Source organism: Peromyscus californicus, unplaced genomic scaffold (genome assembly GCF_007827085.1).
Source record: "Peromyscus californicus insignis strain IS unplaced genomic scaffold, ASM782708v3 Scaffold_6__1_contigs__length_162567912, whole genome shotgun sequence".
Taxonomy (NCBI): Eukaryota; Metazoa; Chordata; class Mammalia; order Rodentia; family Cricetidae; genus Peromyscus; species Peromyscus californicus.
The window spans coordinates 59,305,610-59,326,794 of record NW_026294584.1 but is presented as its reverse complement, the minus strand read 5'-3'; the positions used below and the strand labels follow the sequence as shown (position 1 = coordinate 59,326,794).

The 21,185-nt window shown below is 42.1% G+C and overlaps 1 protein-coding gene across 9 annotated transcripts in view; it reads left to right on the top strand.

Annotated features, from left to right (window-relative positions):
* The window catches only part of Ezh2 (enhancer of zeste 2 polycomb repressive complex 2 subunit), a 69,584-nt gene that overhangs the window by 44,219 nt on the left and 4,180 nt on the right, over window positions 1-21,185 (top strand). For 3 of the 9 annotated variants that reach the window (XM_052720585.1, XM_052720588.1, XM_052720584.1), the window contains exons 5-15: window positions 2,718-2,838; window positions 3,620-3,760; window positions 5,569-5,671; window positions 6,251-6,429; window positions 10,648-10,739; window positions 12,181-12,421; window positions 13,450-13,619; window positions 14,265-14,359; window positions 15,408-15,448; window positions 15,877-16,002; window positions 16,978-17,156. In XM_052720585.1, the coding sequence (XP_052576545.1) occupies window positions 2,718-2,838; window positions 3,620-3,760; window positions 5,569-5,671; window positions 6,251-6,429; window positions 10,648-10,739; window positions 12,181-12,421; window positions 13,450-13,619; window positions 14,265-14,359; window positions 15,408-15,448; window positions 15,877-16,002; window positions 16,978-17,156 (1,488 nt within the window). The remainder of the gene's footprint in view (window positions 1-2,717; window positions 2,839-3,619; window positions 3,761-5,568; window positions 5,672-6,250; window positions 6,430-10,647; window positions 10,740-12,180; window positions 12,422-13,449; window positions 13,620-14,264; window positions 14,360-15,407; window positions 15,449-15,876; window positions 16,003-16,977; window positions 17,157-21,185) is intronic. The other 6 variants (XM_052720589.1, XM_052720586.1, XM_052720592.1 and 3 more) reach the window with 3 other exon arrangements.

The following is a 21,185-nucleotide window of genomic DNA, read 5'->3' as shown; positions in this document are numbered from 1 at the left end:
CCTTAAATGAGGCTTCATATTTTCAGATTGGAATTGTGGAAGAATCTAATGTTTAAAGTTCCCAGAGAGTAGTTTGAATCATTTTTGGGCTTTGCTGGTCACTAACCAAAGCAAATTAGATGGCTGTTATGGCTAGCATGTGTTTTAGGAGCAAAGTTAGATGACTACCACTGAGAAGACAGAGAAGACAAATATTTAATTTTGGCTTACTTTCAAAGAAATGGACTTGCTTAATTTAGATGGGAGTTGTGCACGTAAAATGAAATGAAAAGAGATGAGTGTAGATATGCTTGGATCTGAGACAGAGTGTGCAGATATGCTTGGACCTGAGAGAGAGTGTGTGGATATGCTTGGACCTGACAGTGTGCAGATATGTTTGGATCTGAGGGAGAGTGTGCAGATATGCTTGGACCTGAGAGAGAGTGTGCAGATATGTTTGGATCTGAGGGAGAGTGTGCAGATATGCTTGGACCTGAGAGTGTGCAGATATGCTTGGACCTGAGAGTGTGCAGATAAGCTTGGATCTGAGGGAGAGTGTGCAGATATGCTTGGACCTGAGAGTGTGCAGATAAGCTTGGATCTGAGGGAGAGTGTGCAGATATGCTTGGACCTGAGACAGAGTGTGCAGATAAGCTTGGATCTGAGGGAGAGTGTGCAGATATGCTTGGACCTGAGACAGAGTGTGCAGATAAGCTTGGATCTGAGGGAGAGTGTGCAGATATGCTTGGACCTGAGACAGAGTGTGCAGATAAGCTTGGATCTGAGGGAGAGTGTGCAGATATGTTTGGATCTGAGGGAGAGTGTGCAGATAAGCTTGGATCTGAGGGAGAGTGTGCAGATATGCTTGGACCTGAGAGTGTGCAGATAAGCTTGGACCTGAGAGTGTGCAGATATGTTTGGATCTGAGAGAGAGTGTGTGGATATGCTTGGACCTGTACAAAAACATTTTCCTTTTATACCTCAGACTTTGTTTTGTCTCAATTTTCATTTCCTTCTTTATCTAAACTTTTGATAAACTCAAAACTTGTTATCTACTGATCATTAAAAAAATGCATCTTCTTGTTTCTTAGTTGCCTGATGGTCACCTGCGTATCTCATGGTCTTTGCCAGTATGGTCTGTCCTGTTGATTGTTGTTGTAGTCTAGGCCTAGGCTTGTAACTAAAGTACTTGAAATATTCCCTGTGTCCTCCAGTGAATCTTAGCCAGTCTGCCCTATTTTTCAGAGTTAATTTTCTAAAACTCAAAATTTAACCAATACCTTGTTTAAGGGCTTGCACAGGCCTGCCATAACTTAGTCTCTTTATACCTGCTTCAGAAGCATCCAGTCTTGTATGGTTGCTGTCATTTTTATCCTTTTGAAACTTCTCTTCTTTCTATGATTGTTGGTTTTTTGTCCTTTGTGTTCTCAAGTATTCTGGTCTCCCTACACTTTTCTTTGGCCCTTCCCAGCTATCTGTTACACTTTGATGTAGACTTACCTGTCTTGTTTACTAGCATAATCAACTTTGATGTACGACTTGTTCATCAAAGTATTGAAATATTTTCTGTTGCTATGGAATATTTTGATTTTACAAGCATAAATCCTTAAGGCATAAACTTTAGAAGGATCATTGATACTGTTTCATATCTGTATCATTATTTTTTTGTTGCTGTGATAAATTACCAAGACTAAGGCAACTTATAGAAGGAAGAATTTATTTGGGCTTATGTTTCCAGAGGGATAAGAATCTATCATGGCAGCCAGAGGTGTGGTGGCTGGAGCAAGAAGCTGAGAGATCACATCCACAGCTGAATCACAAAGCAGAGAGAGAGTTGAGGGGAGAGGGAGAGGGAGAGAAAGAACTAGAAGTGGAGTGAGGCTATGGAATCTTAAAAGTCTGTATCCAGTGACATGCTTCTTCAAGCAAGGCTGCACCTCCTTAACCTTCTAAAGATCACTACCAGCTGGGGACCAAGTGTTCAAATACATGAGCCTATAGAGGAGATTTCTCATTCAGACCACCACAGTATCGCTTAGAATTTTATTGGATTGAATGTCTTACTTCCTATATCATCAAATGAAGTCATAACTCTTTACTTTTTTTGATGAGTATTTATAGTTTATTTTGATAAATCACATTCATCAGTTCTATTACAGATGCCTCAAATTTTATTATCTGCAATAGGAATGTCTTAAACTTGCTGTCTAATGTAACCTGTAGCAGTTTCCTTTCTTAGAGGTTCTTAGGGAGGATTGCATGTGAGATTAAATATAGTTACAGTAGTTAAGAGTTTGCTCTAGAGATCTGGGGAAAGACAAGTGCTCATAGAAAATACTGTTCTTAGTTATCTTGTTGACTTCTGTGTGGTACTGGGAATTGAGCTCAGTCTTCAGCATGCTGGACAAGTGTCTTCCATTTAATGAGCTATATTTGCAGTATTTCTCACATTGAGGGCTTAAACAGTGTGTGTGTGTGTGTGTGTGTGTGTGTGTGTGTGTGTGTGTGTGTGTGCGCGCGCGCACACATATGTACATGTATCTGCATTTGTGTAGCATGGCAAATGTATGGAGGAGTTAGTTCTTTCTGTCACCTGAGTCTCGGGGAGGGAAATCTGGTCGTCAGACTTGGCAGCAAGTGTCTTTACCATCTGAGCCATCTCTCTGGCCCTCACAATGAGTTTTAAAAAATATTTCAATAATTAGAATACATCTGGTTTTAATTTTTTTAACTTTTAGGTGGAAGATGAAACTGTTTTACACAACATTCCTTATATGGGGGATGAAGTGCTAGATCAGGATGGCACTTTCATTGAAGAACTAATAAAAAATTATGATGGAAAAGTGCATGGAGACAGAGGTGAGCGATATGTATATTCTCTTGGGGGCTGTGCTAAAGACTCAAGATGCTTGGTTTCTTAAGCATAGGGTTTGTAAAAAAATTTTTTTGTAATAAAATTAATTTTTGTGCTTGACTATGAAGGACTAGCCTGGGCTTACAGGCCTACATTTTTAGTGTTTCTTTAGTATTTTCATTAGAGATCTTATTTGACACTTGGTAACCATCAGTAACTGGTTATGAGCTGTAGCAGCAACAACATGTAGATTTTATAGGATGGAGTGTGTGTATTTGGTAAGCGTTAAATAGTAAAATTAACTAGGTTTAAGGTTCTATTTATGGGATGTGTGCTTCCGAAAGCCTCCCTGCTCAAAAATGTCTTTTTTCAGGGCTGCCATAGCTCCTGAAATGGAGTCAGCAGAATCCTGGATTCAGGTTTTTGTGTACAGGAAGCTCTCTTGATGATTGAGAGAAGGGAGATGTGGTCATATTATAGTGGAGAACAAGGTTTGAAGTGGCCAGTCAGTGACACAGACTGGGAGAAGGCTAAAGCCACAGGTCCTTGAAGATTAGGCGAGTAGTGGGCCCTGGACCGTTTGGGGAGGGAGTGATTCCTGAGAAAGCAGCAGGTACTAAAGATAAATGCTGTTTTCTTTGCTGGCTGTGAAATGATCTTACTGGCCTCATTTGCCCCTCATGTTACCGTGCTGAGCTGATAGGCCATGGCTGCTCTTCCAGATTAGGAAACACATACACAAACGTTGTCTTTACACTTTCCCCTCTGTTTCTGACTGACTTTCAGAATGTGGATTTATAAATGATGAAATTTTTGTGGAGTTGGTAAATGCTCTCAGTCAATATAACGATGATGACGACGATGATGATGGCGATGACCCTGATGAAAGAGAAGAAAAACAGAGAGAACTAGAGGACAGTCGAGATGGTATGTTGAAAACCAGTTTTTTATATGGGCCTTACATTATTCTTTAAAAAAAAAGTGTGGAGCCAGTGATGGCTCAGTGGTACCAGTGCTTACCATGCAGCTGATGAGTTCAGTGTGGTCCCTGGGACCTACACTGTGGATGAGAAGAACTGACTCTCCTAGGCTGCTCTCTTATCTTCACATGAGTACACACTGTGGCATATATACACCCATACACACACATGTAATAAATGTAAAAAACACCTCATGTATGGGCAGAATATAATCCCCCCTGTCTTTTGTTAAATGTTATATCTTGGTAGTATGATCAAATATTCTCTGCAGCATTTCATTCTCCACTGGAGCTTCTTGGTTTTCTTTGCCCAGCAGAGGAACATGATCCTTTTTGGGCTTTGCTGAGCAATCATCATAATCTCCTTTATCATAACATCATGTATTATGTATATTGTATGCTAACTTCATATGCACCAGCTCACTTCTCCTTCCACAGCTCTATAATGTAGGGGTTGCTGTCAGATCCATTATAGATTGGAAATGGGTTTAAGGAGGCTTAAAGGCTCAGGAACTTACTGAAGAGTGCAATATTGGGAAGAAGTAGAGGCCCGAGCTCCAGGATTATGACCCAGGCCTGACTTCAGAGCTGGAGTATTGTGTCTGCGCTTGTTACGGATTGTTAGAAGCCAGTCCATCCTGCTGTCCTCTACTCAACAGGCCTAGTATTAAGGCAGCATCGTAGAATTTAGGGGAGAATTGCAATTTCAAAAGGCATGTATTCTTTATAGCTCACCGTAGGGGTCAACTGGATGACTGCAAAGTTCTGCCCTGCTCCTGGCAGCTCTGAACATGGGTTAGTGACCGTCTCTGACACAAAGCTATTAGTTGCAAATAATCAAAACTGGGGGGTTCTGTCTTCCAGCGCTCTGAAAACGTCTCATATTTGAATTCCATGTTTGTCCTTCAAATGTTCCATTAGAAGTAGGGGATATAGGGCTTGTTGGCACATGCCTGTAATCTTAGCACTTGAGAGTGACGGCAGGAGAGTCAGAAAGAAGTTCAAGGTCAGACTCAGCTACATAGTGAGTTTTGTGCCATCTTGGAGACACTAGACAAGCCTCCCCCACAAAACAAAACAAAAGCCCCAGGCCAGTCATAGTCAGAGACAGAAGAAGAGAAAGACGGGCTGGCGAGATGGCTCACTGGTAAGAGTGCTTGCTGAGCAAGTCCCGATGACTTGTGTTCCATCGCTGAGTAGAAGAGCACTGACTCAAAGTCCTGACCACACACACACACACACACACACACACACACACACACACACACACACACACCGTGGTGCACACACTCAAAATAATAAAGCAGTCATCAAAGGTTTGAAGTCAACCTGGTCTACTTAGTTGCAGGCCAACTAGGCCTATATATATAGTAAGAGACCTTGTCTCAAAGATTATTCCCCCAGCCTCCCCAAAAGTGAACCAAAGTTGACAGTTTCTTAGAAAATCAGCGTTGGGCCTGGCAGTGGTGTTGCATGCCTTTAATCCCAACATGGGTGAGGTGGGGGGGGGTGTGGGGGGGGGTGGGGATGGGGGTGGGGGAGGGGAGGGGGGCAGATTCAGGTGGATCTCTGTGAGTTCAAGGCCAGCCTGGTCTACAGAGTGAGCTCCAGGACAGGCTCCAAAGCTACACAGAGAAACCCTGTCTCAAACAAACAAACAAACAAACAAACAAACAAATCAGCTTTGTTGAGATATTGTGATACAAAGACAATGAGATTGAAACTTGTTTCTCCCTTATCACAATTCACTGTTTAGATAAAGAAAGTTGCCCACCTCGGAAATTTCCTGCTGATAAAATTTTTGAGGCTATTTCCTCAATGTTTCCAGATAAGGGCACAGCAGAGGAACTAAAAGAAAAGTAAGTAAGTTTTCTTTTTTTAAATATAAGGAAGTCTTGCATGTAATTCATCATCTTGATTTATTCTGAATGGAATTGCTGTATCTGATGAACCATTCCATAGTTTACAGCTCACATGATATTTCAAGCACGATCTCTCCCTTCCCTTTCTCTCTCTTGTCCACACCCCCATTCTTGTATTATGTGTTATAAAATGTTTATTGCATATAGAATAAGTACACATATGAGTATTCATGCATACAATAGACCCATGTACAATTTACACTAATATATTGTAGGAACCCTTTTCTAGGCACTGGTAGAGATTTTTATATTTAATTCAAACTAATGTAATGACCTCTTCTGTGATGTACCTGAATTGTATTAATGAGCATGATTCTTGCTTTGCCATGCATAATACATGATTGCTTCTTTGTATAAGTAAAGATTGCTATGGGTTCGATCTTTCTGTTGTGTTTTAGGTAAGGTAAACATTAAAAAAAAATCAAAGCCATGGAAACCTTTTAGAAACTTTATTTTTTTAAAAGTGATTTTTCTTTTTGCTTTACTTACATTTTTTGTTTGTTCACTTGATGTCAGATATAAAGAGCTCACTGAGCAGCAGCTCCCCGGCGCTCTGCCTCCTGAATGCACCCCAAACATAGATGGACCAAATGCTAAATCTGTTCAGAGGGAGCAGAGCTTGCATTCATTTCATACGCTTTTCTGTCGGCGATGTTTTAAGTATGACTGCTTCCTACATCGTAAGTGCAATTATTGTACGTTTTCATTTTCTATCTTTGTTGTTGAAATATGGATTAAAGCAACTTGAGAGAGTTGCCATTTATCACAACTAGAATGTACTGGTCAGTCTTGTAGTAAAGGTTGAGCAATATGTTAGATCCCTGTCCTGTTATTTTTACCTTGCTTGAGGATTCCTCTGACGTCCTTTGTATACATCTAATTGCAGTCATTGCTTCCCATTAACTTAGAGTACAGGTCAGTGACTCTTCACGAGGCTACTTTATAATGAAGTTATTATTGTGAAGGAACTCATAGCTCAGAGCAATATTGCTGATATTTCTGAACAAGTTTTATTAAGTAACAAATTGGCTGAAAAGGCATTTATATAAACAAGCGCTTGCCTAGTGTTAAAATATTTCTTTTTGATTCTCTGAGTAATTGCTTCATAAGTACTTGCATTTCAACACAAGCAAAGCATAAAATATTCTTAGTATCAGTATGAAAACTTACTTTTTCCTTGACATTTCTTGTGAGTGAGGTTTCTTAGTAAACTTTCTAGGTAACTAGAATTTATTTTGTGTTTCTTGAGCCTGGGTCTCACACTCAGTATGTAGCTGAGGCTAACCTTGAACTGCTGATTATCCGGATCCACCTGCCTCTGCCTCCTGAGTGCTAAGATTAAGGTATGTGCCCCACTCTTGGCCAGTGGTGACACTTACAGCTGTATCGTTCACCTATTTTAAAAGTTTGGCTTTATCTGTGTATATTTGTTGCTCCTTTCCACTTATAATTTGTTGTAATAACATGTATTTTGGCCTGGAAATATTAAAGTGAGTGAGTGAGTGTGTGTGTGTGTGTGTGTGTGTGTGTGTGTGTGTGTGTGTGTGTGTGTGTGTGAGAGAGAGAGAGAGAGAGAGAGAGAGAGAGAGAGAGAGAGAGAGAGAGAGAGATTGTAGTAGTATAGTTAAATGATATTAAATTAGAAGCACTTGAAGTAGGTTTCTAGACTTCTAGCTCCATCTCCGCATCGGAAGTGATGCTTTGGTAGTTTTGCTAACTTGTAAGTTGTCTTAATTTCCTCCTGTCCATTAGACAGTGAGTGAATGCCTTATTTGGACCTGTCAGTGTTATCTTCAGTAAACTTGAAATAAAGTTACATTAAAAGAATAAAATAATAACATGTTCGAGTCGCATCATCCACTGCCTCTGGCTCTAAGTCTATGCTCTTTTCCTCGACTATCCCTGAGCTGTGGAGCAGGGGTGCATGGAGATTTCCCTTTTAAGTCTGAATGTGCTTTAATCTCTTAGTCTCTGCATCTTGACCAGTTGTGGGTGTCTATGTTAATCACATCTACTGCAAATAGAAGCTTCTCCGGTGACAGTTAAGAAATGCATTAACTTATGGTTATAATCATGTTATTAGGAGTTGATTTAATATTATCTCCATTTGATAAAATAATAGTATTAGGCTCTCTTCTTCCCTAGAGTCCAAGACTAGTCTAGCCACAGATTCTTGGCCCAACAATGGTGCCAGATATAGGTATCACCTTGTGAAGTGGGACTTACATCCAGTCAGAAAGTGGTTGGCTTCTCTCGTGATGCTCCCAACACCACAGCAACAAAGGCATGTCTTGCCATGCCAGTCCTAATAGCATCTTGCAGCATTCACAGCTGGGAAGATGGGTGATTACTTTCCCCCTGCATTAGAGTGCATAGCCCCTTCCTGCACTGTGCATGCTAGTCAGTAGGGATGAAGCTTCAGGTTAGTGCCAGCTTGATAACTTCATGTTCTATGACTCAAGTATGTGATCTCTTCAGCAGTAAGGTCTTCTCAGTAGCATTGGCAATAGCCTGTAATGTTTGGGGGCCTATGGAACCTCACTGCTCAATAACTCCAAAGGAGGTATCCTGTTCCTGGCACTTGCCTTTTTATTAGTTAGCCTGTGTTGTCTAGTAGAGGCATTGTTGCCCCATTATAGAGTAACTCTAGTTTACCTTATTTTTTGAGTCAAGATCGGACAGTCAACCTGGAGTTCACCTTTTTGTGTTCGCTGACTGCACATCAAGCCCCTGAGAGCCTCCTTATCTCTGCTTCCCCAGTGCTGGGCTTTCAGATACATCCGGCCACACTAAGCCTTTGTAGAAGGGCTGAGGATCTACTCTCAGGTCCTCATCATGCCTGCATAGTATGCAGTTTACCTACTGAAGCCTTCCCCAGCCCTGAGTCAGTTCTCTTGAAATGAGTTGTTTAAAGTTTGTTTAATAATAAAAGGTCCATAAGTAGGGTTAAATTAAAAAAAAAAATTAAATGTATCATTTGTCTTTCTCTACTTTAAGATTATAAGGCTCCCCGCTTCACGTTTTAAACTTTGCTTCTTTTCTTTATTCTTTTTTTTAATTTATTTTTTTAATTTATTTTTTACATTTGTTCATTTATTTTGGGGGCTGGAGGGAGATGTGTGCTGTGGTGCCCCTGTGAAAGTCAGGACAAGTTTAGAAAGTCAGTTCTCTTCTCCCGTGTGGGTTCTGAGGGTTGAGTTCCGGTTGTCAGGCGTGATGGCCAGCTCCTTTACTAGTCCATGGAGCCGTCCCACCGGCCCACTTCGCCTTTTAAAAAGGTACACTTGTGTGTCTTTCTGTGTGGAACTTATTCTGGTGGGAATATGGATCCAATTCCTTTTCCTCATCTACAAAATTATCTAACTGTTTAGATCATTTGTGGAGAAGTTCAAGTCATTTGCGATACAGTATTTCTCTCATTGCTTATTATCAGTGTGTATTTATTTGTTCATTGAGCCAGCTCCCCAGTCCCTGGGTTGTTTCTCAGTTTGAGGTACCTTTAGTGTGCCCATGAGCCTCTCTCTATTTACAACACTGACTCAGTGCTTTTGCATGTGAGCACACATGTTGACCGTGGTGTGAACGTGGAAGTCAACGTGTTGGAGTTGGTTCTTTCCTTCCACCATGTAGGTTCTAGGAATTGAACGTGTTGGCCCACGTAGACACCAGAAGCTCAGTTAATTGTGTGCAGACTTGGTGATAAGTGCCCTTATCTTGCTGATCCTTTTAAGTCTATTTTAAGAGAAATTTATTTTGAGCTAAAACAAATCCAAAACACCAGAACATGTGGTGTTACTGTCTGTAATCTCAACATTATTGAGACAGAGGCAAGTTTGCTAGCCTAGGCTATATATCAAAACTTTGGTCAAAACTAAACCAAAACAACCAAAACCCAACTACCATTAAAAAGGTGTGTTTGTGGGGGAACAACTTGGGAATTTAGCTCAATGGCTGAGCCTTGCCTAACAGGGTCCTGGATTGGATCCCTAATATTTGAGGGGAGAAGATAGAGAGGAGCCTTTATGGAAAAAGGTCTTTACAAACAATACCACCAAAAAATTCCAGCCAAAAATCCCACAAAGTTATGTTAATATCACTTATTTTTAGCTAAATTAAGGTGAGTTTCATCTTGTGTAATTTTGAATAGTTTGTTTTAAGCATTGGCCTTTTTTCCCCCCTGGAGCTGAGGACCGAACCCAGGGCCTTGTGCTTGCTAGGCAAGGGCTCCACCACTGAGCTAAATCCCCAGTCCCGGCCTTTTCCATTACATGAGAAAACAACCAGTGAACACACCCTAGAATTGAATCCTAGCCACTGGGAGGTTCTCTCTAGAGTCTTAACAAGTAGAACCATTTTCAACTCCATGCTTAATAAATTGACCTTCCTCTAGAAATCAAGAAATTATGTCAGAGCTAAGTATCGTGATATACATTTGTAATTCTAGTACTCGGGAGGTGAGGCAGGAAGAGTGCCCTGAGTTTAAAGCCAGCCTGGGAAAGATACAGTCCTCCTATCTCACCCCTCCCCTACAAAAAACCCCTCCCTACAGAGAGAAATTGTAGATGCCAGAATATTTTTTTATAAAATTAGGAAGTCTGGTTTCCTTTTGCAATATCTTTTACCCGTTGGAGATACTAAACACTCAAGTTAAATGTTTATAGTTACACTTTATGCCCATCAATCATACTTGCAAGGGGAAAATAAGGATTATGAATCATTCCAGAGTTTACTATGTTTCTACCTTTCTTGGAGGTTGGAAGAAGAGTGGAGAATACCCTGTGATAGATGGAGAAGAAGTTGTAAAAAGTAGACTACATACTTGAAAGATATTAGTGGGTTTTCCAGTGGATCTGGGGAAATGAAAAAGTACACTTTTTATAGCCACATTCAGATACTTTGTGTTTATTCTACAGCCTTCCATGCAACACCCAATACCTATAAGCGGAAGAACACGGAAACAGCTCTGGACAACAAGCCTTGTGGAGCACAGTGTTACCAGCATCTGGTGAGGTTTAGAGCTTTGTTTCTCTGGAGGGCTCGTGAGAACCTTGGTGGAGGTGGTGAAGCGGCGCTAACGCTGTCTGCACCCGTACTTACATATGGCAGGCAGTCTTCTCACCCTTGTTTCTCCATAGCTCTGTGCTGCACAGTGTAGTCTGTTAATCCCGCATGACTCTTTCTTGGTTTATCTGTGTTATTTCTGCAGCAATGTCTCTCGGTCTTTAGGATCAAGGACTCTCTACAAAGTTTATGAGAGTATGAGGCATAGATAGCCCACGTAGACACCAGAAGCTCAGTTAATTGTGTGCAGACGTTCCTAAGCATGGACGTATCCCTTCTGGGAATGTTTTAGGCCACTTGCAGTTTGAGCTATATCATAGATCCCACAGACTTTCTTTTTTTAAGTGATAGAGATTAGGAGTAAGGGATTAGGAAAGTATGAGGCAGGAAAGTTGTTTTTTACGGGTACTATCTTATTTTTTACCATTTCCCCTCTTTGAACCAAGCCACTCCTACCTAGGAACTAAGTGGGCATATATTGCCTGTTGGATTTTGGACAGAAGATTCAATCAATGGCACCTGCAGAAGGTATCCTATTTTTAAGCAATTTGGTTTTTGTAGAGTGAAGTATAAAACTGTTGGCTCCTTTCAAACTTTTCCCTTCTATTTCCACTAAAAAAATAAAAAAATAAAAAATGCAAAAAGGAATTCCTGAGCACTGTTTTATATTCTTTATAAGGCAGAACTTCATTGGCTCATCTAAAATGTCTCTGTGGTCTCTTACAAACCATGCTCTTACCATTGTTTTATACTTTCTGAGATTGGATTGTGATACTTCAGAATGCAAAATGTAACCCTTACCTTGTTCCTAAAAGTTCTTTCATGTCTTCCTGTGGCTTTGCATCCTTCACAGGAAAAAACATTGGCTGTTTTAATAGTAAGACCGGAAGGGACTAAGTCATGCATGTATATGTTTTGTGTTCTTGTATACTTAATAGTACCTTTAAAGAGATATGTATTATTTTAAGCTTTGAAATAGGAAGTCTGACTTGACACACTTTAGTATGTGAGTCTTTTGATAGAGATTCTCCTTTAAGTGTACTGTATGTATATGTAGAGAACAATACCTTTATTATGCAAAATACTCTTATATTTTAACTATGTTTTAATTTAACATATTTTACAAATTCATCATGTAGAACTGTCTTGCCTGATTTTTGCATCATTAGAACAAAATATTGAACCTATTTTTATGTTTCGAAAATCTTGAAGCTATCAAAAGCAAACAGAAAGTGGTTGGGTGTGTTGATATACAAATGACTGTGCTGATGGGTACTGTGATAGATATATTCTTGAGCAACTCTGTTATGCAATGTCTTCTTATTCTAGTCCACCAAAAGAAGGGTTAGAACTTTACCCTGATGCCTCCATTTTTCATTTTCCAGGAGGGAGCTAAGGAGTTTGCCGCTGCCCTCACTGCTGAGAGGATAAAGACACCACCCAAGCGCCCAGGGGGCCGCAGAAGAGGAAGACTTCCAAATAACAGTAGCAGACCCAGCACCCCCACCATCAGTGTGCTGGAGTCCAAGGATACAGACAGTGACAGGGAAGCAGGGACTGAAACTGGGGGCGAGAACAACGATAAAGAAGAAGAGGAGAAAAAAGATGAAACTTCCAGCTCCTCTGGTAAGACACAGCCAATGACTGGGCTTCGTAGGTTGAACTTTCTGAGAGTTAAGATCATCTGATGTGTGTGTTGGGGACCAAACTCAGGTCCCCTCTGCTAGAGCAGTACGCTCTCCTAACCACAGAGCCATCTCCAGGGCCCTTACCTCCCTCCCCTTTCCCTGCTAAGATCGGAGAGTCCTGTCAGCGGCACATAGCTGAATTGTTTGTGCTCGCTCCCCACTCCACCACCTTGTCATCCTCGTCTGTCTGGGTTCCTGGAAGGTCTGACGCAATTTGTTCTTACCGTTGTACCGTTCCCCGTCCATCTCTGATGGAGCGTGATGAAACTGAGATACTTACTGTTAATCTTGAGGACCTCTGCGTAGTTTCAGTTAGGGAGAAAACAAGTACTGCTGCTGGGTGTATCTTTTATTGACTGAGTTTTAGTTCTTTCAACTCCGTGAACAATATCATAAATGATAATAGACCCCATTTGTGTTTACTTGCTAAGTCTGTGTTGAAAGAAGCAGAATTTCATGGGTCCTGTGGGGGAGGATGAAGATCTTTTTGATATTGTTTCTGGCTTTACTTAATTCTAAAATACAATGTTTTTACTTAGTTCTAAAATACAGTTAAGTGCCTTCTGTTTTTCTTCAGCATATCCTGAATTTTGCTTGTTCATATTGTTTAGTAGAGAGAGTGTGTGTGTGTGTGTGTGTGTGTGTGTGTGTGTGTGTGTGTGTGTGCACTACTATGCCATGGTGTAGGTGTGAATGGCAGAGCACAACCTCCTGGTGGGTGCTCACGTCCATCTTATCTGAGGTAAGGTCTTTTGGTTATTCCTCACTGCATACACCTGTGAACTGCTGGACACTCTCCCATCTCTGTCTCATTTCCTTGTAGGAGTGCATCTGCTATGTGTCTGACTTTGATGTGGTTGAGAGGATTTGAACTCTGGTCCTTGTGATAAGAGCTTTTACCCACTGAGTCATCTCCCCATCCCCTTAGCCGCCATTTCTTGACTAGTGCTAACATTGGTTTTGTAGAAGCAAATTCTCGGTGTCAAACACCCATAAAGATGAAGCCAAACATTGAACCTCCTGAGAACGTGGAGTGGAGTGGTGCTGAAGCCTCAATGTTTCGAGTCCTCATCGGGACTTACTATGATAATTTCTGTGCCATCGCTAGGCTGATTGGGACCAAAACATGTAGACAGGTAAGCATATGTATTCTAAGAGATTTAAACACAGGGCTAATAGGTGCTCATTGTCCAGACTTGGAGCCATTTGATTTCATTCTGTTCATCTTCTGAAGGGAATTTGTTTTTCTCCTTCCCTTAAGAAAATTAAATCAGGGTTTGGGGATTTAGCTCATTGGTAGAGAGCGCTTGCCTAGAGCACTTACCTAGCAAGCGCAAGGCCCTGGGTTCGGTCCTCAGCTCCAGAAGCCAAAAAAAAAAAAAAAAAAAGAAAGAAAATTAAATCAGTAGTGTTTTTTAGCTGTGTTTCAGAGTTTTCCTAGTTTAGAATTCAGTTTGGATGTGGTAGCTTTAAATACATAGAATTGAAATTTTGCCAGACTCTAAATTTAGCTGTGTTCCCAATGTGATGGGACAGCAGTGATTTCTCCTGTGTCTTGCCTGTACCCTACATACCTGGCACTGTGATAGGACAGCAGTGATTTCTCCTGTGTCTTGCCTGTACCCTACATACCTGGCACTGTGATAGGACAGCAGTGATTTCTCCTGTGTCTTGCCTGTACCCTACATACCTGGCACTGTCACCAGAGAAACAGACATTTCCCCAGAATGCAAAAGCGTACAGTGGCTGTTCATGTTACTCCGCCTCCGCCTCTCACCTAGGTGTATGAGTTCAGAGTCAAAGAGTCCAGTGTCATAGCACCTGTCCCCACTGAGGATGTGGACACTCCTCCGAGAAAGAAGAAAAGGAAACACCGGTAAGCCTGCTGAGGAGCCGCTGCTGTGTGGGACAGGGCTTCTCCCATGAGCAGGAGTCAGTTTTCACTTGATGATTATAAGAAAGCGTTTAAACTGCTGTCAGACGTAGACTACAGAAATCTCCTCTTCCCTGATGGTTGCTGTTATTGTGTACAGTCACTTCAGGATATTTGGCATATCAAGTCATAAAAATTTTGGTTACCACATCCATTGGATTTTGGTTGAGAAAAACATATTGCAGTACAGACTACGTAAACAGTTCCTTTACTGTTTGTTATGGAATGTTGTAAGACGTGTTCCTACTGTGCTCTCTGGGCCAGTGTTTAGAAGTGTCTTTTATTCTAGGAGCCTGGATTTTCTAAGTGTGCCATTACATTCTGATATTTAAAGTGAGCCTCATCTAAGTCTGTGGCTCTTACCTCTCACAAAGGCTTACGGTGAATAAGTGTACAGAATGCTTTTGTAAATGTCGAGCCAGGGAAACCATGATTGGATCCCCCATCCCAAACCCGCTGTTTTTTAAAATGGAAAGTGTAGTTGAGTAGGTAAGGAAGCTGTTAAATTATGCTTCAAAAATTCAGTATAGGCCCATAGTGTATGTATTGCATTGCTATTGTAAATCATTTAAAACTTTTCAGAAATTTTCCCATGGGACCATGAATTTAGGCTTTCATAGATGCTTCTGAATTTTTGGTTGAACAGTTTCTTATCATGCAGTTCAATTGGGTGGTTAATGATGCCTGAAATTATAGGGAGTACCAGTGTCCATATAATTCAGACAAGACTAAATCGGTAGGTATGCTCAAGGCCTCCTTAGTCTTACCCAGGCAATGTGGACAGGTACTTTCTTGCAATTTCTGGGCATGGCACCGCCACCTGAGTGAGCATGTTCCAGGTCAGTGTGAGCTGACAGGTAGTGTAAGGCTCCCTGTGCCTTTCGGCACTGCTACGCTAATTGCACAGACAGGTCCGCTTAACCAGGTCTCGGGGATTCGCAGCCGGTTGGCCTTGCACCTTCACGCTGAAGTCTGTTTTTCTTTTTCGCAGGTTGTGGGCGGCGCACTGCAGAAAGATACAGCTGAAAAAGGGTCAGCATCTTCCCGTTTACCCCCATTATTAGCTAAAACTTCTTTTGTCTTCATTTGTTTTAGAGTAGAAACTGGATTGAAGTTTTGGTTATTCTGATTTAATTGACTTCTACTTAGCAAATCAATTTAAATGAAATGTGTCTGTTGTTCTCCAGTTATTGCTGTTCAGAAAGTGAAAATGAGTTGGATGGAGTGAGTTAGTGAGAAGCGGTGAAGCAACACTTTGGCAGGGGGGCTGAAATGTGAAACCAAGTTTTTAAGCACTTGGGGGTGGGAGGTGATTTTTTTTTTCCACAGGAGTGTGTATTTCAGTAAAGGCAGCCAGTAAAGGACGTTCCAGAGGTAGTGGGGAAGAATGTCTTGTTAATTGTGATGATCATTTCCCATCTCCCTGGATTCATTGGCTGCGTGCTGTTATCTTTACTCAGACGGCTCCTCTAACCATGTTTACAACTATCAACCCTGTGACCATCCACGACAGCCTTGTGACAGTTCGTGCCCTTGTGTGATAGCACAAAATTTTTGTGAAAAGTTTTGTCAATGTAGTTCAGAGTGTAAGTATTTGTTGCTTTGGTGCAATTGCATGAGAATTGAATAGGCCTTTGGTCAGCAGCTGGAAATGGTGATTTAAATGAAGCCCTAGGGACTGGGATGCTCTGGTGGCTGGCTTTAGGAAAGCAGCTTAGTCCCAAGAGTCAGTGAGCGTGTATGTGCTGATGTCCTGTCAGCCTCTTGGGCAATGTGTGTGTGTGTGTGTGCACACAAGTCAGGCAGAGTTGTAGTGATGGATTGGACTTGTCTGTTTTTCTTCGGTCATTTGAATGACAGTAAAGTGGCATAGACTGTAAGGAGAGGGTGCCCAAGCCTCTGTGGGCACCAGAGGAGAGAGTTAAGAGGGGTTCAGTGCTCAGAGTGAAGGAAAGTAGCAGAAGGGCAGTAGGTCTTTAGAATGACTTAACGAAGCTGTACATAGAGTTTGGATACCAGGGGATGGATGAGAAATAAATACGGCTTGTTACAGTGGTTCTCAGCCCTCCTAACGCTATGACCTTTTAATACAGCCCCTCATGTTGTGGTGACCCCCAGCATAAAATTATTTTTGTTGCTACTTCATAACTGTAATTTTGCTACTGTCATAAACCATAATGTAAATATTCTTGGAGATGAGTTTGCTGAAGGGGTTTCGACCCACAGGTTGAGAACTGCTGGCTTACTGGCATGGTCCAGGGCCATGAATACCATTCATTCCAAGACCTTCCCTCCCCTGGTTAATTTATCATAGAACTTAAATCCATATGCCATTTAACAAGTATGAAATAGACAACAACCCAGCTCTTTCTCAGTCTAGCAGCTTCATGTGTGCTGTTCCTGTTTGCTCGTCTCAACAGTGGAGTAGCAAGGGAAAGGTGGTGAGGGTTTAAATGTCATTCATGTGCTCAGCAAGACATTGGCTACATTCCTGTAAAGGGTTGTGATAGAATGATGATTGCTAGGTGTGATGGTGATGGTGATGAAATTTATCCCCGAAGGTCAAAACCGATTTCCTGGGTGCCGGTGCAAAGCACAGTGCAACACCAAGCAGTGTCCATGCTACCTGGCTGTCCGAGAGTGTGACCCTGACCTCTGTCTCACATGTGGAGCTGCTGACCACTGGGACAGTAAGAACGTGTCCTGCAAGAACTGCAGTATTCAGCGGGGCTCTAAAAAGGTAAATAAGTCGTGTCTGGAAACTTGTTGTTTTGACAGCATCTTATGTAACCTATGCTGTCCTCAGACTCACTATGTTGCTGAGAATGAACTTGAATTTCTGATCCTCCTGCCTCTATCTTCTGAGTTCTGGACCTATGTATGTTCTACCATGCCTGTTTTTATTGGTGTTGTGGATTGAACCCAGAGCTTTGTGCATGATAAGTACTCTACCAACAGCTGAACTTCATCCCCATCCTTTGGAAGATGGCTCTTTAGTCTTGGAGATTTTATCTGGGAATAACAGAATTAAAAGGGTCCTTAAAGGTGCAGCTGGGGGAAGAGAGAGATGCTCAGGTGTTGTTGGATAATGCAGGTGTTATCCACTCCCCATCCCAGATTTAAGGTGTGGTCATTTGTTCCTCTTAAACACTCATTTTTGACTGGACTCTGACTTCTGAGTAGCAACTCTCAACAAGGACAGCCTATGTCTTTTGGCCACCTGTTCCTGGCATTTTTCTTTGATTTCATTCTCTTGGCCATAAGTTTAGTATGTTCTGCAGCTTCCTCCTTGTTTTTCTTAGTGTGTTGTTTCTTCAGAGCAGCACCTTGGTGTTTGTGTTGCAGGACACATGGAGGAACAAGGTGCTGAATCTTGGGTGCTGTAGTCCTCAACTTCTTACCTTTTTTGTTTAAGGACTTTCTGGCAATATATTATCAGGCATCATCTTTTTTTTTTTTTTTTGTAGAGCTGAGGATCGAACCCAGGGCCTTGCGCTTGCTAGGCAAGCACTCTACCGCTGAGCTAAATCCCCAACCCCCGCATCATCTTTTTTTAGAGAGATTGAAAAGCTTTCAGATCCTACTAGCTCTTGGGCTCCAACCACTGAGACACAGTATCTGTCAGTTCAGGAGTATCCTTCTCCCCTTTTTAAACAAAATAACCAAGTTGAGATCACTCAGCGTGGCATCCACAGACAGACTTGAACTTGCCCTTTCCAGTTCTCCTTTGTCTGTAACAAGAACTCCAGCTCAAGGGCAGGTGCACACTTGGCTGGGGTCAGGATACCTTGTTTCCTGGGAAACTCTGTTGTTGTTCCCACCCCTGATTCAGACCACAGAACCCTTCCATTCTTCACTCAAAGCATCAGCAGCTACTTCTGTGGCCGTGAACTTGTCATAGAAGGTACAAAGTTTGTGTTCATAGTCTATTTCAGTTAGTGTCTGACAGCTGGCGACTGGAGAGCAGATGCCCAGCTTTGTCTTGACACAGCCGACCACCTAAAAGAGCTAATGCACTCTCATATTTCCCACAAAGTAAATGCTTTACTGGATGGCAAGATAAACCTGAAGTTCTGAGAAGTAGTCAGTAATGCTATCAGAATTGAAATACGAATTATCTAGTATTTTAATAGTTGATTCAAACTTTCTTGTTTTATTAACACAAAGACATTGTGTCTCCTTAATGGAAACAGATGGTGCCTTCTATCAGAGTGTACAGGCCCATTCTCGTTGTGTTTGTGTGTTTGCTTAGGATCCTTTCTGTGCATAGTAAAAGATGGAATTTCCTTCAGCAAAGTTCTGGAGGCTTCGTTCTTGATCTTTAGTGTCCCTGAAAAGAGCCAGGCATGTGATGCATGCTTGCAATCCCAGCCCTCTAGAGAGTGCGTGAGGCGGACGCTCATGTGTGAGCTGTATCGTAAGACTGTCTCAATGCACAAACACCCTTAAAGTCTTCAAAATGCCCCATCCAGCAGTTATGTATTAGAAGTCTGGGAATCGCACATAGGTGATTTTAAATGAGTAGCCAGGGAGTAATTACTGAGCAAAGGAAGCCTGAATGATCTGTTGGACTAGGAAGACTCAATATCTTTCTTTAATTAATCCTTTCCATCACAATAGCTGATATTATTAGCTGTCTAATATGTAGCAGGCACTGTTTGAATACTTACCCCATTTTACAGGTAAGGAAACCCAGATTCATAAGACTTGCTATCTGATGAGATGACTCAGTGGTTATAACCCAGTACTCATATGGTGGGAGTAGAGAACTGAGTCCTTAAGGTGTTCAGCACACCTGCACCATAGCATGCCATGAATTAAACAAAAAGAATTGTAAGTACTGGAGCAAGAAACACTCTGGTGTCCTTTGTCCCCACTGTCACCCCTCTGCGACTTCCCCTGCCCTGTGTGGTGATGGCACATCTCAGGAGCCGTCACATGGTTGATAGCACCCTAGTATTTCCATTTTAAAGCTATATTTACATGCATGCATGTATACATGCGTACCGCATGCATGTCTGGTACCAGTACAGTTCAGAAGAGGGTGTTGAATTTCCTGGAACTAGAGTTAGGTTGTGAGCCACTGTATGGGAGCTGAACCCGGGTCCTTCGCAGGAGTAGCTAGTGATCTTAACTGCTGAGTCATCCCGCCAGCCCCAGATCACCCCACTCTTCGGGACCCTCTTTGAAATCCTGCCATTCGGCTTCTCTTAGCTTTCTTTTTTCTTCCTTGGGTTTTTAAACCAACACTGTTCATAGAAGATCTGATCTGGATTAGCTGTGCAGTGATTTTCTCTTTGGGGTTTGGATCATTTTACTTTAGGTGGTGGCTACATATCCATTTAGGTCATCATGATGTTGTCTGAGTTTGCTCTGGCATATTTGTTCAGAACGAACTCTGTCCCTTAGTGTCCTGGCCCCAGATTTGTCATTGGGGGATAGACCTACCCTTCCTTCAGTGTGTTTGTAGAGTGGGCATGACGTTCATGCTGCCATGTCTCCTTGGTGACACCTTTGCCTCAGAATAGAACTCTGTGGATGTAGCTTCGACCGCCTGGGTTCACCTGGTTGTTTCCACTGACGAGTTAGCTAATTTTGTTTCTGACCAGGAAGGTGATTGGGAAATTCACCTGGCAGGGGTGGATCAGAATAGGAAGAAAGAAGTTTGGATGATCCGGGAACCCCTGTCACAAGAAGGTTCTCCGTGAAGCGTGCTAAAGAGCTGTGATGAATAGTTATCATGTCATCCAGGCAGTGGTGGTGCACACCTTTAATCCCAGCACTCAGGAGGCAGAAGCAGGCAGATCTCCAAGTTCCAGGACAGCCAGAGCAACACAGAGAAACCATGTCTCGAAAAGCAGAAAACAGTGGTCATCTTGGCCTTCTCTGTGGGATTGATGAATCATGATATTCTTCATGGTAATTTTCTATGTTATTATGAGATTGCTAGAAGGAAGCTTCTGTGGAGGAAATGGCAGGGTCTCCAGAAAATACAGACCAGTAAAGAACCAGAATGTGCTGAGGACTTGAGCAGGCAACAGAATGCACTTTGGGAAATAGAGGGAAAGATCCAAGGAGAGAGGTTGGTGTACTCACATTAAATGTGTTTCATCAACCAGCTGTGGTGGTATACCCATATTCGGGGGCAGCCACCCTTAGTGACACCATGTCTCAAAACCTAAAACCAAAACCAAGGTCTGGAGAGATGGTACCATGGGTAAGGAGCTTGCCTGCAGCCGTGAGGACATAAGTTCATATCCCCAGCACCCATATTAAAAACCAGGCATAGCTGGTGGGCCTGGGGTCTAACTGAAGCAGCTCTAGGTTCAGTGAGAGAGATCCTGTCTCCAAAGAAGTAAGGTGGAGAGTAATAGATCCAATACCTGAAGGTGCTCCTGACCTGCACATGTGTCCACACAGGCAAACAAACACACATGTGCACACACATGCATACACTACACATACACACACTAAACCGATAAATAAAAATAAAATTTTGTGTTTCTCAGTTTTGCCACAGTGACAAATAGCTGAGAAAACACTTAAAGGAGATAAAGTTTTGGGTGCTAGCATTTCGGCACATGGGCACCAGCCTCTCTTGCTCTTGGCCTGTGCATAGTGAGGCTGAGCATTGTGAGCTGGTCAGTGATCCATGGCACACAAGATGCACATTTAAAAGACATGCTGCCAGCGACCACTTCCTCCAACCAGAACTCACCTAGTCTGCACCCTCCAATGATGAGTCCATCAAGAGATCCATCTCTTAATT